This window comes from Takifugu rubripes, chromosome 15, assembly GCF_901000725.2.
Source record: "Takifugu rubripes chromosome 15, fTakRub1.2, whole genome shotgun sequence".
Classification (NCBI taxonomy): domain Eukaryota; kingdom Metazoa; phylum Chordata; class Actinopteri; order Tetraodontiformes; family Tetraodontidae; genus Takifugu; species Takifugu rubripes.
Window position 1 is genome coordinate 4,895,349 of NC_042299.1, and position 18,334 is coordinate 4,913,682.

The following is an 18,334-nucleotide window of genomic DNA, read 5'->3' on the forward strand; positions in this document are numbered from 1 at the left end:
CCAGGCCCGTCTGCTATGGAACCAGCTCCCTGTCCAGGTACGGGAGGCTGACTCCATCTTAAAACCTACCTCTTTGAAAAAGCTTATTGTTACTAATTCTGTAGTTCCAGTTACTATCATAGGCAGACAGATTATCATACCTAGGGGGTCGTCTAATCCTTAGGTCACATCTTAGTTATGCTGTTATAGGCCAAGGCTGCCGGGGTCCTGAAACATGATCACCTGACAGGCCTCTGTCACCCCACTGGGTCATGGTTTCCTCTCCTCTCCTCTCCTTTCCTCCTCCTCATCAAGCAGACTAGTTATGCTGATTCTTGTGTAGTTTTTCTGCTCCCCCCCCCCCCCCCTCCCCTCTCTATTTATTTACAGGTATCGCCGCCTTCGGAGCTGCATAATGACCTCCGGCCCCGCTGAAGTGATTGTATATCGTCTTTTTGTGTGTTTTTCTGTGCTCTGTGCCTCTCCTCTCCATCTCCTCTCCTCTTTCCCCTCTTCCTCCTTCTCCTTCTCCTCTCCTCTACCTCCCCTTCACTCTACTTCTCCTCTCCTCTCCTCTACCCCTCTCCTCTCCTCTTCTCTCCTCTCCTCTCCTACCTATTCTATCCTTTACCTGTCCTCCCTCTTCTCCTCTCTCTTTACCCAGCCGGCCATCAGCAGGAGGGTCCCCCTACATGAGCCTGGTCCTGCTCAAGGTTTCTTCCTGTTAAAGGGGAGTTTTTCCTTGCCACTGTTGCTTGTCTGGGGTTAGGCCCTGGGATTCTGGAAAGCGCCTTGAAACAATTTTGATTGTATAAGACGCTATATAAATAAAGATTGATTTGATTTGATGTAAAAAAAAAAATAAAAAAATGAATGTAAAAAAATAAACGTGTAAATCTGTGCTCTGAAACCGGTCTCTCTTATTTTTTCTTTTTGAAGTGAATCAAGACTGTTAGACTGAAATTGTGACAGTAATGCATTTTATTCACAAACGGGAAATTAATTGCGCTCTAACATGAACCGCGTAACTGCAGCCTGGCCCCATAAATAAATAAATAAATAAATAAATAAATAAATAAATAAATATGACAGAAATATCATTGTAATTTTATTGCATTTTATTGAACTGCACAAGAGAAGAACACAACCATGCCAACATGTCGGGACTGAAATGTGCGTAAGAGTACTCCTGAGTGTTCGTAGGATTTGTTCTTACCTACGCATAAATCCAGGATAAGAAGAAAATCGTGAATGCCACAATCTTCATAAAATATTCGTAAATGGGACTTAAGAACAAATTTGTTCGTAAGAACGGTTCGTGAATGAGGCCGAGTGTTTTTAAGTTCCACAAGGCTGTGACTAAATGTTTTGCAACATTGTTACTATCACTGTGATCAGTTTTATGCATCACGCACTTAAATAAATGTTAAGACTTATTTAGTTACTCAGTAAAAGTGTTGTTAAAATTACGTTTTAAAGTTCTTAGGTTGTTCATAATGTATTTAGTAAAAGGAAAATTCATTTAATAAAGATTTTTTATAATTGACTTCTTCTTTGCACTAATTATTAGTATTAGTGACTAATACAAAGAAAAAATTGTGCTTATTGTTAGTTCGATGTAATTTTGCAATGAGTTTACTGGCCCGGTCCGCTTGAGATCAGATTAAGCTGTATTCGGCCCCCAGACCAAAATGAGTTTGACACCCCTGCTCTAAGGGGAATCATGCTGGGAAGATCCGGCCTATTGCAGATGCTGACCTGTTTTGATCCAAATATGCCAGGAGTTCTCTTCTGAGACGGCTTCCGTTTGGTAACGTATTGCATCACTCCCTGTCTTCTCAATAGAGTTCGTTGGTGCACTGTGCACAGTGTGTGTTGGATTCACTTTATTTAAAATCAAATACTCGGGAAATTCTAGTTATTTGCCGACAACAAGGAGAAATAATTCATACTAAACAAATACAGGACTCTACTGATCATTAGCACTAGCATGGCCTCACCATCGGTTTCACCCGGTGTCTTGCCTGGGTCTGTTCAGTGTGTGAAATAATTAGTTACTCTTCTGCCTCCTTTAGTGAAGGGAATAGGTGCAGAAAGTGCAGTTTATTAATTGCTCTGGAGGCGAGACTTGGCGAGCTTGAGACACGGTTCCACAGCTTGGAGTTGTCTGGAATTGCGTCAGGTAGCCAGGAGAAGGTAGCTGCTGTGGAGCTGCCTAGCGTAGCTACAGCTAGCTGTCCTCCGGCAGCAGCTGAGCAGCCGGCTAGCCAGGGCGGCTGGGTGACGGTTCGCAGGAAGTGTAGCCCAAACCAAAGGCCCACTGGTGCACCACCAACCACTTCCTGTGGCTAACCGCTTTTCCTCACTCGGCGACACACCCGCTGAGAAACCGACTCTGGTCATTGGCGACTTTCTTTTATGCTACGTGAAGCCAACTCCAGCGACCATAGTTAAGTGCATTCCGGGGGCCAGAGCGGGCAACATAGAAGCCAATCTAAAGCTGCTGGCGAGAAGTAAATGTAAATTCGGTAAAGTTATTATTCACATCGGAGCAAACGATATCCGGCTTCGTAAGTCAGAGGCCAAAATTAACATACGTAGAGTCGGTGTGCAATTACGCAAAAACAATGTCGGACTCCGTAGCATTCTCTGGTTCCCTCCCCAATCTGGCCAGCGATGAAATGTTTAGTCGCATGTCGTCACTTTGCTGCTGGCTGTCACAGTGGTGCACCAAAAACCAGGTGTCCTTTGTAGACAATTAGAACAGTTTTTGGGGAAAACCTGGTCTGATTAGGAGAGACGGTGTGCATCCCACCCGGGATGGTGCCTCTCTCATTTCTAGTAATTTGGCCAAATTATTAGACCCAAAGTGACCTGAAAAACCAGGGTCCAGACCAGGATGCAGAGTTGTAGTCTTACACACTTCTCATGTTTCCATAGAACCCTCATCCACCAACAATAACATATTTATCACTACAGAAGTAGACTCTGTTCCACGGTTAAAAGTTCACCAAGCACAGTGCAAGGGAGCGGTCAATCACCATAATCTTATTCAAATTAATACCAAAGCACAAATAGAAGAAACTAACAGCACAATTAAATGTGGACTATTAAATATTAGATCTCTTTTGTGTAAATCTCTGTTGGTGCACGACCCGATAGCCGATCACCACATTGATTTATTCTGTCTTACTGAGGCCTGGCTCCAGGAGGAGGAGTATGTTAGCTTAAATGAATCTATTCCTCCTTCCCATCATAATTATCATATTCCTCATGGTACTGGTCGAGGAGGGGGAGTGGCAGCAATCTATCACTCCAAGTTATTAATTAATCCTAGACCCAAACACAGCACCAGTTCATTTGAAAACCTGACTCTTGTCATCACCCATCTGAACCGGAGGACAGAAAAGCCACTTTTGTTTGTAGTTGTATATCAGCCCCCTACTGGGCCACATTCAGAGTTCCTGTCTGAGTTCTCCGACTTCTTATCCGACGTGGTCCTCAGAACAGATAAAGCCATTATTATTGGAGACTATAACATACATGTAGACATTGTAAATGACAGCTTTAGCAATGGCTTCATTTCATTACTTGAGTCAGTTAGTTTCCTTCAACTGATAAATCAACCAACTCATAGCTTCAACCACACCCTCGATCTAGTTCTGATCACCCTCGATCTTATGGTGTTGAGGTAGAACATGTGTCAGTGTTCGGTCAGAACCCACTCCCATCAGATCAATCTTTGATCACTTTTACATTGATGATTAATGATTCTACTATGCTCAGAACCCAATTTTACTATAGCAGATGTCTTTCAGATAATGCTGTAGCTAAGTTTAAGGAAGTGGTCCCTGTGCTAATCCAAGGACCACCCTGTGCTTCTCCAGGGATCAATCATTATAATCTTAGCCCTGCCAAGGTTGACTCTATTGCTGAAGGTGGAGCAGCCTCACTGAGAATCACGCTTGATTCTATTGCCCCCCTGAAAAAGAAAATAATAAATCAGAGGGGTGTTTCTTGTCAGGCTGATGTTTGCAAAAGCCTGTTGCTTTTCAGGGCACACAATCTCCGCTGCCTTCACCATGCAGGTTTTTACGAATTCGCCCTCACTAAATGGTTTTGAAGCCACCGCGATTTCTTTAGCAACAAGATAACTAGCTTTGACCGCAGCGTCACTGATGTCTCGGCTGTGAGTAAAAACAGACTGCTGTTTCTTCAGACTAGACAACAGTTCATCCACCTTCTCTTTTCTCCACTGTCCTTGAAAGTTATATGTGGGCATGAAAACAATAGGAGGATGACTATTTTTCTTGAAATACTCTGCACTTGGTGTCTACTTTTCTCTTTTTTGACAGCGACATTTTGGGGCAGTGAGGGCGAAATGCTAAAAGTAGAAACGTAATAAATCGCGCGGGCAAAACACAAAAGAGCTCATCCAATTGGCTCTTGTTTGACCTACTTGCTCTGCCCCTGTATAAACAGCTTGGTTGCTTAACACAATTGCTATTGCACCACCCACTGGAAGCATTTAGAACAGCAATTTATTGAAAAATTGCAGTTTATTTCTATACTTTACATAATCATCTCTTGGGCCGGATTAAACCCTTCTGCAGGCCTGATCCAGCCAGTGGGCCGTACGTTTGACATCTCTGGCCTAGACAGACAAATGATCATACTTAGGGGGTCGTCTAATTATTAGGTTCACATCTTAGTTATGCTGCTATAGGCCGAGGCTGCCGGGGTCCAGAAACATGATCACCTGAAAGACCTCACCCCACTGGATCATGGCTTCCTCTCCTCTCCTCTCCTCTCCGAATAGATCATTGATGATGTTCTTTCTTGTATAGTTTCGCTGCTTCTCTCCCCCTCCCCCTCTGTATCAACAGGTCTAGCCGCCATTATAGCTGTAGGCTGGCCTCCCAACCTCCGACCCTGCTGACCCACTCTACTCTTATACCAGCAGCTTGTACTGTTAATGCAGCGCTTCTGAAATAGTGGGGCGCGCCCCCCTGGGGGGACAGCATGAAAAAATACTTAACAGTGATGAAAAGAAAGGCGGAGAGAGACGGAGATAATGAGACATACGAAAGTCTCCCGAAAGCTAAGACGAGGAAATATGACGAAGCATATATAGCGCTTGGCTTCACTGCGACTACGGTGGGAGACGAGGAAAGACCGGTGTGTTTACTGTCTAAAAATGTTGGCAGGACAGCATGAAGCCAAATAAATGAAGGCGTCACTTAAAGACATTACACCCCATTCACGCTGATCAGCCGCTTGAGTTTTTTCGGCAAAAACGTGCCGAATATTGGCAACAATCATCCCGCTTTGGTCTATATTTCTTTCTTTTTTTGTTTTCTTTAATATTAATAAGGATACAATGTTATGCAGAGGTGTACTTATAGCAATTTAATAGACAAATTATACTAATTATAGTCACGGCGGGGGGGGGGGGGGCGCAAAATGTTTTCTTCTTCCTAGGGGGGGCGTAACAGAAAATAATTGAGAAGCACTGTGTTAATGTATCTCTATGATCTCTGCTTATTCTCTCCTCTACCTGTCCTCCCCCTTCTCCTCTCTCTCTACCCAGCCAGCCATCAGCAGGAGGGTCCCCCTACATGAGCCTGTTCCTGCTCAATGTTTCTTCCTTTTAAAAGGGGTTTTTCAGTCAGTAGCAGTAAGCAGCTGGCCGATTGGGCTAAAATTGTGTACCGTGAACAGTACAGTAGGTGATGATTTCTGAAAATTTGTTTGCATGAGGGAACAAGGACATGGAAACAGCTACATAGGACAGACATTAATTCCTGCGATGCATGTTTTAGTCACTAGCTGCCAAATCTTATATACTGGACTTCCAGCTAAATTCAGTGCCACTGCTAAGTGAAAAGGCTGAAGTGTTAGAGAATATGCTTGGTCACATCAGTGAGGGCAGAGTAAATGTTCAGTGCAACAGCCGTGCTGGCGAAGGAAACGGATGAAGGCTGCTAACCAAGGAAGGCTTAAATTTGCATACACCCACCGTCTCTGTCTGCAAAAAGATTAATGAAGATGAGGACGGAAATGGAAGAGGCAACCAGGAGTGATGGGCTAAGGTGATGAGGTGGATTTATAGTCACAAAGGCATGTGAGAAGAAGAGGAGAATTTACAGAATTCAACAGGAGACTTTGTTGTTTAAATTGGTGGGATACTTCTGCTTCCCGGGACCATTTCAGAAAGCAGGTTTAACAAGCTAAGTCTAACATGAATTCAAAGTAGTTCAATTCAGGGCCAACATTTTTTCGTTTTAATATTCCTGATCGCTTTAAATTCAGAGGATGCCGGAGGCTATCTCTGCTACATATGGGAAATGGCAGGTCCACCCCTGGATTACTCGCAAGCTCATCGTAGGGCCCTGTGTGGGAATTTGGGAGTTCAGTACCAAGTACCAAGGTACCCGTGGGCAAGGTAGTGCTCTGGCACCTCCCCCCGCTACCAGAACACCTTCCATGTTTTGTCCACACCGGTGCTTGAATAGGGAATCCTTTGCTTCTCCGCCTGAGCTACCACCCTGCCTATGGCAGCAGCAGCAAAAAAAAGGCTTGTGTGGCAGAAAAATGCTGATCGTCAGAGAGTGAGTATTAATTCACTGCAAGATGTGTGCTTTAGCAAGCCAATAAAGGACATACTTTGCTCCCTATTTTTGATAATTCATGTTGGATGATTTTCCTAATCATGAAACAGGTCAGTTCTGACTGTTTCTGCGTGTATGGAATGAGAACCGATGAGACACCGTTATGTTGCCGTTTAAGCGTTGCTACTAGAATGGGCATCTCTGCGCAGTCTGTGTTGCTAAGATACACCTTAGTGTTGTGCAGTGATCACAAAAATGATCACAGAAGTGTAAAAAAAGACGGGAAAATAAACATGAATACAGGATAATATGAAATATGAGAGTACTGAGAAAAATCCAACTGCTCATCTGTCAAAAAAAATGTCTCCATCAGTCAGGAGGAATGACTGAGGTTAACCAGCCCTCAGAGGAGTCAGGGAGGTCTTTCACAGGTTATTGTCCAGCGGGTATCTCCAGAAGCTGCTCCAGCATGTAATCATAATCATATTGATTTTGTTGAACTCTAATCCGGTTAATAGATGGACTTGCAGTCAAAGGAAAAATAATCTGAAAGCATAACTATGTTTTACCTCATGGACTGGGGAATGCTCCAAAAAAAACATTGTATGGTACCGTATTTTCACGACTATAAGGCGCACCTAAAACACTGAGATTTTCTCAAAAATCGACGGTGCGCCTTATAATATGGAGCGCCTTGTGTGTGGACTGAGTTCCAAAATCTGCTGTGCGCCTTTGGTGGGTGCACTACGGTAAATGCTCCGCCAATCGATTAGCTGCACACCTACGCGTAAGGATCCCCTAAAATGGCGCCAGTCAAGCGTGACGCGTATGAATGAGGCTTACTTTAAACTGCAGGCCATCATATATGCGGCTGAAAATGGCAATCGAGCAATCTTAGTGTTTTTGCTTTATGAGGAGGCAGCATCTCTCCATACACGCAAGGACAACTGTTGCACAGCGGCTGCCAGCGGATTACCAGGAGAGGGTGGCCATCTTCCGCACCTACTGCCGCGACAAGATAACCGCGCCCAGCCACATCACCAACATGGATGAGATCCCTCTGACTTTTAACATCCGTTTGACCCACAAAGTGAAGAAAAAGAGACCAGCACGGTGGCGATACGCACAACGAGAAGTCGTCGTTCACCGTGGTTCTCGGCTGCCATGGAAACGGACAGAGCGCTGGATGACGGAAGGCAAACACTCCTTCACAAAGACAGGCAGCGGCGGGCAAATTATGCCACCATATGCGGGTGGATGGGCTATGATACCGTCTTCATGTATTGTAAGAGCTTTCACAAAATCAACACTAAACCGGAACCGGTCGGTGAGTCCGATTCAGATGATTAAGAAGAGGAATTCGCGATGTTGGACATTGAAATAGTGCAGCTGTTTAATTCAGATACAGAAGATGAAAACGTTGATGGTTTTGTGGCGGAAGAATGAATATTTTGTTCAATAAATGTGTCGAAACTCACTGTTTTAGGCATAAAACAGGCATAGCAACACTGGCTAAAATGCGAGAATGGTGTGACTAAGAGTTTCGATGCTGCTGTGGCCACAGAAATACAGCCTGTTTCACAGCCACTTCTCAGTGATGCACAGTTACAGGGCAGCATGTGGCAGACAGTCAGATCACATTTCCACAATGCCACAGATGGACGGCTAGAGAAAGAAACAGAGGAGGGACCAGGGGGTTTGTGGTATAAAATAAATTATTTTTGTTTAGCATAGATCATTTAAACCAGTAAGATCAAGCAAGTTCATCTGATGATGCTTGTGCAGGTGTACGAGGTGTCACGAGTTGTAGAACAAAGACTCCTTAGAAAATGATGAAGATCTGCGAGTCAGCAACCTTCAAAATGCTACAGTTTATCATGCTAACCTTGTGACGATGAAGTAAGTAGATGGAAAAGTACCGAGAAAAAGGCATAGTTGCTAAGCATTATAAAAGGGACATGTTTGTTACATTGGGCAGAGATCTCTCTGCATGCTGTTGTTGCATGTGTTCTGACTGACTTATTAAACTCTTAAAAGCAGCATTTTGACTTTGTGTTAACTGAAGAAAATCCTCGACAGTGGGAAAATCCAGTTCAGATATGATGTTGGGGTTGAGAGAGTAATACACGAGGGAAGGGAGGCAGAAAGGGAACAGCAGGAATCTTATAAAGGCATTCCAGAGAAGGAACCAAACTTGTTTATCCTAAAGAAAAGGTGGCACATATAAAAAGTTTGGTGTCCTCATCACTGCCCAGGTGAAAATTCAAAACCTGTATCAATACTTTTAACCGCCTTAAACTCTGAACTGATCACCAATGAAGTCAGTAAATCATCATTTCCTACCCAAAAGTGAGGTCTGCAGAGGAGACGAGGTGACTTAAATGCAAATAACAATCAATGGCGAGCTTTGTGTGTCAATCTGATATAAAGGTCATAATTGTATCCATGAAAGACATTTCAAATATCATAAAGTGAAAGAATAAATCAATAAAATCAGCTTAAATGCGGCAGGTCTGATAAAGACAAAATTTGAACCAGCTGGATTACTGCCCATTTACATTTGACACCACGGCGCTCCGCTCTGCCGCCTCCTCCTCTTCCCCCTATTTTTCAGCCTCCACAGGAGGAACCAGGAAGAATTTGGCCGCATTTCAGCAGTGACAGCCAGTAAACTCTGACTGCCTGCCAGCATGTATGAGATAGCGCCTGCATGCAGGCAGCAGGTCTGACCTCATCTTTCAACACTTGTGGTCCTCCAGAACAGGAATACTGTCAGACAAGAGAAGCATCATCGTCTCATCTACAGCTAAGCTACTTTAGTCACACTACGTATGCTGATGTCCCACCAAAACCTCAAAATCCATCTTCATTATAGTGGACTTAACGATTTCATTTACTATAAAAACAGGTTTGAATTAAGTTTATCTCTGAGTTGAACGGCTCAGCGTCAGGCCACAGAAGAGGACCGCTAAGGGGCAACTCAGTGGGTGCGGACCCAAAACCACCCCTGCTCTTTTTCAGCTCCAGACCTGACTCACTTTGTTCCTGTCTAAAAGAGGTTCCTCCCAGAGAACTGCAGCAGGATTGGGGTGTCACGATTATCACAGAGCCCAGCCAAAATCTCGTAGGATTTGACCTTTATGAAAATTTAAGGGAAGCAGAAAGATAATATGCCAGGATTTAATTAGCAGCCCTATCAATCAAGATGACCAGATATGACACTGCTGCAATGTGGCCATTCCCTTAAGGAGAGCTGACTGTATTGCTCCACAGTATGTTATAGCCTGCAGGAAAACAGCCTCTCTGTTATGACAGAATGAATAGCAGTAATAGGTCCGTGTTTGTTAGCCACTTCCCCGGGTGTCCCCATGATGATTTACCACTTCCGGTCACTGCTCTTTTAGCCTTTCAAACAGCAGTTACAGCTACCTGAGCACGAAAAGAACATGAAGCTTTATTAACCCATGGTGTAAGACTAGAATCAGCCTCATCCATAATGGGAGTTCTGTCAACACAGAGGTAAAAGTCTTGCAACTCCACTTAGAGAACCTTCTCTGTTTAACAGAATTCCAAAGCTGTTAAAGGGATGAATGAGATCCAATCACTGTCAGATAGCAGTGCAAAAGAAATCCCATAATCCTGCACATCAAAACACATTAACAGTTGTTTTGCTGAATTCAGTTCCTTTAAATGTGGCTGACAGAAAGTGTCACTTAATGCCAGTGGGCATGCAGACGACCTTGAAACAAGCCATGACAAAAATTTGATGGATCTGCAAATTATCAATGGCCAAACTGGTACAGCATTGATGCGATCCATGGGGCCACAGCAGAGGGCACAGGAGGACCTTGGAGCCTTAGTCATGTCAAATGAAGAAAAACAGGTTCTTTCCAAATGAGTGAGTCTGCATCTAAACTCATTTGCAAGATTTTTTTTTTTTAACCCAAGGCTATAAATCAAACTCCTCCAAGTCCTCTTTCTGCCAAAAACAACATAACATAACCAAAAGCAACAATTAACCACTCAAACTCGTTTAACTGCACATGGCAGAAAATGGTTGCATAAATGTAAATTTAGACACAATGCCATGAAAGCTGACTGCGGGGGGGGGGGGGGGTTGCTTCATTCTGAGCTGAGACAGAAACACAGAATAAATATATGGCGGCAATGGGTGTTTGTTGGACTTTCTATTTTCCACGCTGTTGTCACAAAGACCCTTTGCCACAATTAAGATGCTCAGAGAGTGTAAAGAGTTCACAATGTCCATCCTGCTGAAATAGCAGTTTGCACAAAGACTAGTAGCAAGAAGGTTCTGGTTCCCCCACAGTCCAAAAACATTTGTGATTTATGAGTGATAAATCTCCACTTGAGGTTGCTAATCCTTCAAGTTCCATCATTAAAGTCAGTAAAATTCTGCAAATATTCAGGTATTGTTCCACCCATTTAAGGACCAGCGACTTTTAAAGCTACACATCATTTCAGACACCACTGACAAAACAAACAGATACTGTAAATATAGGCTATTGGTCTGAACACAAAATGGAGAGAAAATCTAGTCTCGTGGATAAAATGGGTGGAAAACAGTCCGTCTCTATTAAAACTGCAAATGTGCATCAGACATGAAGTGAACTGGAGTAAGCAGAGATCGGCAAATGGGAACAAGAATCATCCACCCCTGAAACAATCCTCCTCTCCTAAGGAAATATCTGTCCACCTTCTGCAAACATAGACACACATTTGTACATCTACCTTTGTAAGCACTCATAATAGCTCAAAATTCATGTTAAACAGAATTGCAACCATCAAATGGCCCTTTAAAGTTAGGAGGATCAACTAAAATATCAAAAATTGTACTAGATCAACTCTATATTCCCCAATATTGACCTGGAACCACACACAGGCTGCGTTATTAGGTCCTTATCAGACAAAGCCTGACTTGTACGTCCTGCAGTAAACACACCTTCAGAATTAGGTGACCCAGGAGTCATTAACACTGTCCTGACCAGGGTAAAACCAGACCATTATTAAAGAAGTTTTCCCCTAAGCCAGTTAACATGGATAAAAAGGTTACATAAGGTCTGTACTTTGGGGGATGAATGTTTGCCTCCACATGTACAGTGACCTTGGACTGGTTAATTATTCACTTGGTAAAAGGTCTGCGGCAATTAAGATACAGCCGGGACTTTACGTGTGTGTGAGCACACACTCAGACAAAACTGGCCCTTAAATGGGTCCATGGTAATAAAAGTGACATTCATACAAAAAAATAAATAAATACCAAAGTGTTTTAAAACCTTCCTTTAAAGCATTGAAAGAGGTCGGAAAACCACCCAGCAGGCTTCAGAAGCAGCCAGGTCTGTGATATTTTACAAACATCGGCCAAGTGACCCTCAGCAAACCGCTGGATGGACTCCATAAGTGGACCGTGCTGAGAAAGGTTTGATCCTCGTTGAATGAGAGGTTGAAAAGTCTGTCAACAGCCTCCATGGTTACCATGCCACCCTGATGACAATGATCAGATAAAAGCAAAACACTTCAATGGCCCTATCAAGTTCTGCGTGCACCTTTTATGTTGGCTTTAATCGTAAGTTACAGTGCAAAAGCACCTCATGACACGTGTCAGGGAAGGTATGTTGGATGTTGGTTGATCTTTACATTAGGAAACATTCATGTGTCACTCAAAGAAGAGGTTAAGGTCCTTAATCCAGATTCTGGATTAGAATCTGTTTGGACATTGCTCAAGAATAAGAGTAAAAGGCTCATGAAAAAAACATCCTAACCCGTTTAATTGTCTAAGTCAGTACAACGTTTCTCAATCTGAGGAGCTCATGCTTGCAGTACTCTCCTTTATAACTGGTTTCAATTCTGCAAAGCCCTGTGTGGGAGAACTGAGGGAAAGGCCACCACAACTGGACCCAAAGCCTGGAATTTTATTTTAAGAAGCGAGTCATTGTAATTTTGTAAGACTTTCATAATAAAATCCCTGTGCCTTCAGGCTTTGTATTTTATTGTTCTGGACCAAAATGATGTTCAAACCGATACGCAACTGGTGTGAGAGCTGGCCCACTGTCCACTGGCCCGGGCTTAGGGTCAGATGAGCAGTGGTTCAGCAGTAAGCATTGTTAACTCTCATCTGTGTGCGCCGCAGCAGAATGCGGCAGGAAATGCCCTCAATGTGACTCACGAATGAGAAAGCAAGTCATGACACAGCTTAGAATTCTCTCTCTCTCTCAAAATGTTACTGCCTTGTACGTTTTTGCTGCAGTGAAGTCTGAAGCTGTTTACCAGGCAAACCTGTAGTTTTTCATTTCTTCATGGGTTTGAAGCCCCTTGGCTTTGATCATAAACTCCCTCTGGAATCCAGAGTGTCACCAAAATTTAATGTGCTCTTCCTTGGCCCATTATAAAAAATTGGATTCTTTGAAACTTTTAGGGTTATTTCCTAACAATTAAATAAACAAATGCCAACTGTCTCATAATATCTTGGTGGAGGTAAAAAGCCACAGCTTGGTTGCTCCGAGGCCTCACCTCCTGTCAGTCTGCTACATGACACTGAGTTCCGTTAGAGGCCCACACCACAGGATCAGTGCAGTTGGCCCAATAGGGTGGTGTGAGAATAAAAAACAAAGTTGGCCGACAGGGAGCTGACACGTCTTCTACATTAACAGGCTGCACAGCTAAAAGCCTCTTTAATGAAGCCCACCATTCCAGGATTGGTTTGGAGGGACGGCCTTTGTAAAGCAAAACAAAACTCTTCTCGGGAGCATATTTAACAGTTATTTCTGAGAACCGAGAGGTTAAACCTGTTAACCAGCGGCCACTCACACAAACAATGTCAATTAAGAATAGAATAATCTGAGATATTACCAAACTAGGCGGGTTTGACGTAGTTGTCTTAAGATATGATTGACCTGCTACATTACAGGTAGGTGAGAGCAACAAACTGATGTTCAGGATTAAAAACTGACTTTTTAATAATTCACAATTCGTTGAGAAACTAACAAAAGTCCGGTTGAATTCTCTTAACATCAACAGATCCTCATGTGTTTACATTTTTTTTTCTTATTTATCTTTAATTTTGTTCTGCCTGGATGTTTCCATTTTTTTAATCCTAATTTGAGATCATGCTTAACATCTATACTGCCAACTCCAACTCTATGTCAACAGTTTCCAGAACAGCTAAAAAAAGGGTATACATCACATGATAATGCACTACAAATGCCTTTAAATTTTTAAAATATCATCCAATTTAGAGTCACGTTCTCTCTGCAGGGCTAGATGAATGCTTAAATTAATCCGCTCTGATCTAGGTAGTTGCACTCATTAGCTCAGTCATGCTGTCTGTTTTAAGCATATTTCCACTCTGTTTACTGTGAAAAAACAGAATAAACAAATCCAATAAAAATGTGATGCCTTCTGAAGAAAACCAATCTGCAGTTCACATTCTCAGATTTCAAATTGTCTTTTCTTTATTTGAAAAACAACCATTCATTTTGTCTGAAAAAGGAATGGACAGTAGACAACCACACAGTGAGGCATCACAATATCTGTCAAAAATAGGGACACTCTGTTTATCTTGCTCAGTTCGGGTTAGGGTTGGGATTTCTCATCTGGGTCCACTTTGAGTTTGTGTTACTCAGTCAGAATATATTATCCACCAGTGCATAAAAACTTATTCTGATGCTCATGATTGTAGTGACATGATGTACTTTCATAAAAACATTTGTGTAACTGGAGGAAAAACAATCAGATGATGAATTGTTCATTAGGTGACGACAGTGGGTCCAATAACAATAGGTTCATATTGTGTATTTGCTGGCTAATTGATTTGTCCCATCCAGTCAGTTGTCAATCACAGCAAAGATCATACAGCAGTGGGCAAATGTCTCATCTCTGCTGCGTTATTCAAAATGCAGCACCATGCACAGCAGTTACAGTGGTGCATACACATGGGAACGTTCCTCACAAGACTAAAGACATTAAACATGGCACACCTATCCAGTTTACTTGATGAATAACTTCCTCAGATGATTATGCAACTGTGATATCTTTAAAATGATGTCAGTTTGGAAAAACACCTGGATGTTACGTGTGCACATCTCACCAGGGTTTCTTCGTCTTGCACCAATGTGCACACTTGCTCAACTGGAGATAAATCTAATTGGAATTGCCAAAACTACAACACTTAAGAAACATCAGATCATAAATCACTGTGTACTACTAAGGCTTGAGTCATAATATTTCTTTCCATTTTCCCAAAATGGAAAAGCAGGAGCCTTAATGTGGCCAATTATTGCTTCCCACAACAGGGGGATTGTTGGTGCAGCCATTACTTGCTGCTTCCTGCATGTTTGAAATAAATAAAACAGGGGCTGTTTCCGAAACCACACACTCGTTCCCTATTCACTACTCACTACATGGGGGACATGGATTGAGTGAACTATGTAGCGCACTCAATTTAAGGTTAGTATTCGGACAACGGCGTCATTTATGGCTAAAGTGAAAGAATTTGACGCTTTAGTATGAAATGTGAAACAAACAGCGGACAATACATACATTTGTAAGTCATCTCTCCTTGTTTACCCGCCAATGACAGATTGTCACGTGGTACCGTAAAGGCTGATGGAATATATTTTGTGAGTTAGGGTGCATCAGTTGTACACTACTTTTCGCAGTGCATTGTGGGATACGTTGAGTGCACTACATAGGGTACAGCGATGCTCATTAACATTCCGGACACTATTTCAAAATGGCGTCCACACTATGGCGTGCACTATGTAGGGTATAGGGGGTGGTTTCGGAAACAGCCAGGGAGGTGACAACAGATGCAAAATGGTGCTAAAATTACAGGGAGATTTGCGAGGCAAGAACAGACACAGACACCACGGAGTTCCCTGCGGCAAAGAGCCTGAAAGTTCACATTTCTGTGCTCAATCCAATTTCTGTCACAGACATCAGCTGAAGATGGATTACAAATTTGTCCTGCAACTGTGAACAAATAAAAATAATATTTTTTTCTTACCTGGAGAAGCTGCTAGGAAAAGATCCCAGCACTGCGATGGATTGGACACCGTCATCCGCTCTCTGTGTTCCAGCCGATTCCCCATACCTACTCCCAGTGCTCCACCTCTCCCTGGACACAGGCAGGTTGGGATACAAGCTAAAGGGCTTCTGGTCCTGAAGATCCACCACCGAGGCCAAGTTTGCTGTGTAGTTATAGTCAGAACTCGGGCCAAGTCCCACTGGCAGGGAGGCCATGGTGCGGCCTTCGTACCTGGAGCTCACGGCACTCTGGAGACACGCTGCGTCACAGAAAGTATCACCATCCCCTTTCTCCTGCTTGACCACTTCAGGGGTTCGGATGTGAATGAAAGAGGGGACCGGATCCTTTTCTTCCTTGATCGTGACGCTGGAGAGGAGGGGTCCAGGCTGCTGCTGCTGCTGCTGAGACAGTTTCTGAACTGAGTTGTCAGTTCCATTCAAGCTTGGACAGTTGTTTCCCCTATCCAAGGCAGATCTTATGTCGTTGGGAAAAGGGCTTATCGGAGCCCTGCTGCTCCTGCACTGGTGCAGGATGTTATCCAAGTGTGCCACCTCTGTATCCAATTCAAAATCACTGATTTCTGGCAGAGAGCAGGAAAGTTCCAGGTCTTTCCAAATCACTGCGTCCTCCAGCAGGAGATTGCTGTTGCTCTCCAAAACGCTTTGGCCAACAACCGTGTTTGTGTTGTATGTTTCCAGGTCTTTATCCAGAGAAAAAGTCTCCTGCTGCTTGATGTGCTGGGGAAAAAGGTCAGGCAGGGGCAGGTTCCCCAGGACAGAGGTGTCGGAGGTGGTGATGATAGAGTCAGGAATGCTCTGCTTCAACAGGTTGCTCTCCATGCTGAACTGATCAATATCCTGTTGCTTCTGCATCCTCCCTTTGCCCTCCTTCATGTCTGACAAGAAGAAACTTCCAAGCTCCACGGGATCTTTGGACCCACCTTGTTCGGTTGAGGACACCGCAGATGAGGGCAGAGACCCAATGCCGGGCAGGTGCATGTCAGGCTGGAGAAGTGAACCAGCTGGGTCGCCCATGTCACCACCTAATCTTCCTCCCGTTTCCCCAAATGTCAGGCTGCCATCTCGATTTCCGTTGCGTTTCAATCCACCCTGATCCATGTCTTTATACTGACGAGTGGAGAGGATGAATCACAGGTCACATAAGAGAGAGCAGAGATGGTTAGCTTATAAAAGCCCTGCAACAAGACCATGCAATATATTACTTAGTTTTTAACAGATTATTACTTAGTTTTTATCAAATTAACGTGGACAGGCTCAGTATAATACTGACTTATGCCTTTAGAGTGTAATAAATACAGCATGTCACCCTAACCCAGTCTAGATGACATTTCACTGACCAAATATAGAAAATAAAGGGAAATGAAATAACTGGTGCCACGGACATCATCGCTAAATAAGTCACATATATTTGCCCTAGCTATTAATCTCTGTTAAAAAAAATCATTTTAATGTGAAAAAATTATAAATGAAGAACCAGTTATAAATAAACAAGCCGACAGTCAATCCCTTGGTTCAAAGGTCGGTGTGACTAAATATTTGAGATATAAACGCACGAAATAGGATCGATCAGTCAAAAACACAGGAAGGTCGTCCAAATGTAATATTTGAAGCCATTGTATGGTCCATTTCGCCTCCGTTTTGTGGAGCACGGCAAAAACGGAAAAGGCATTATTGCTAAAAACATATTTAAGGCAACAGTCGCAACACTTTCAACGCTCCCAGAAGTCGGTGAGGGCCGTGCCTGTACGCTATTGGGTATATGTAAAGTTCACACTCTCCGTGAAGATTTCTGAGGTCATACGTTTCACCGCCCACAACACGCAGGCCCAAACAGTGCAGAATAAAGCGGAGCACTTCAACACAGAATGTTCTGCATTCAGGTGTAGAACATGAAAACCAACTCAAAGTTTAGTTCCTTGAGACACTGTTACAGCGCTTCCACCGCATTAATGCGACCTGTTGGTCGCCATGGAAAATTACACGCGTGTCACGCACGCAGTCAAGGAAGCTGAAAAGCAGTTCTCATGCAAGATTCTTTGTCTTGCATTACGCATATATATTCGTTTCCTCCACGCGGCGACGTTGGGGCGTTCGGTGCGCATCGTCGGCCTACCTCCAGCACGAAACCAGTTTTCCCACCTTCCCCATGCAAATCAAACTACAGAATCCCAACACCAGCAACAACGTCTTAGGGGTAATCGTACCTGTTGGGAACAAAAAGGAAGCGTTCCGTTGGTTAAACCATCTCCTCATTTTCTCCAGTCTGAGAAAATGACACAAACGTCGCTTGAGCTTTTCGATAAAAGCCTGTTACTTAAACCGGTGCTGTTGGATTTGTTGCCGCCCTTCTCGGAGACCGGCACGAAGAGCAGTCTGGAAAACGAAAAGCCAACTACTTCAAAGTCGCTGGTGGATCTGTAGCGATCCGTGCGCGTCTTTTCGCCGATCTGTCTGAAAACTTTCAAGTCGTCAGCCTCCGAAAAGAAACTAGTCGACGACTGGTTAACTGCTGGTGATTTTGAAAAATAATTCACATTCAAGAAGGGCCAGATCTGCGCCGCCGCGGCTGTACTCGTGCGCCATTAAACCAGTGTTTTTAAGTTATATAAGATAGGCGACCTGCCCCGTCGCACTCAACAAACTCAAGCTAGGTTATGGCGGACAGTTGGTGAAATTAATGT

General features: G+C 43.5%; 1 protein-coding gene across 3 annotated transcripts in view; it reads right to left on the reverse strand.

Moving 5' to 3' along the window:
- The window catches only part of LOC101071679 (glucocorticoid receptor-like), a 45,537-nt gene extending 27,203 nt beyond the window's left edge, over positions 1 to 18,334 (reverse strand). The window contains exons 1-3 of one of the 3 annotated variants that reach the window (XM_029848782.1): positions 17,858 to 18,333; positions 15,865 to 16,760; positions 15,613 to 15,723 (exon numbers count right to left, since the gene is read on the reverse strand). In XM_029848782.1, coding sequence (XP_029704642.1) covers positions 15,613 to 15,723; positions 15,865 to 16,751 — 998 coding nt within the window. In that variant the 5' untranslated portion in view covers positions 16,752 to 16,760; positions 17,858 to 18,333. Of the gene's footprint in view, positions 1 to 15,612; positions 16,761 to 17,857 lie in introns of all 3 variants that reach the window. The other 2 variants (XM_011611075.2, XM_003970759.3) reach the window with 2 other exon arrangements.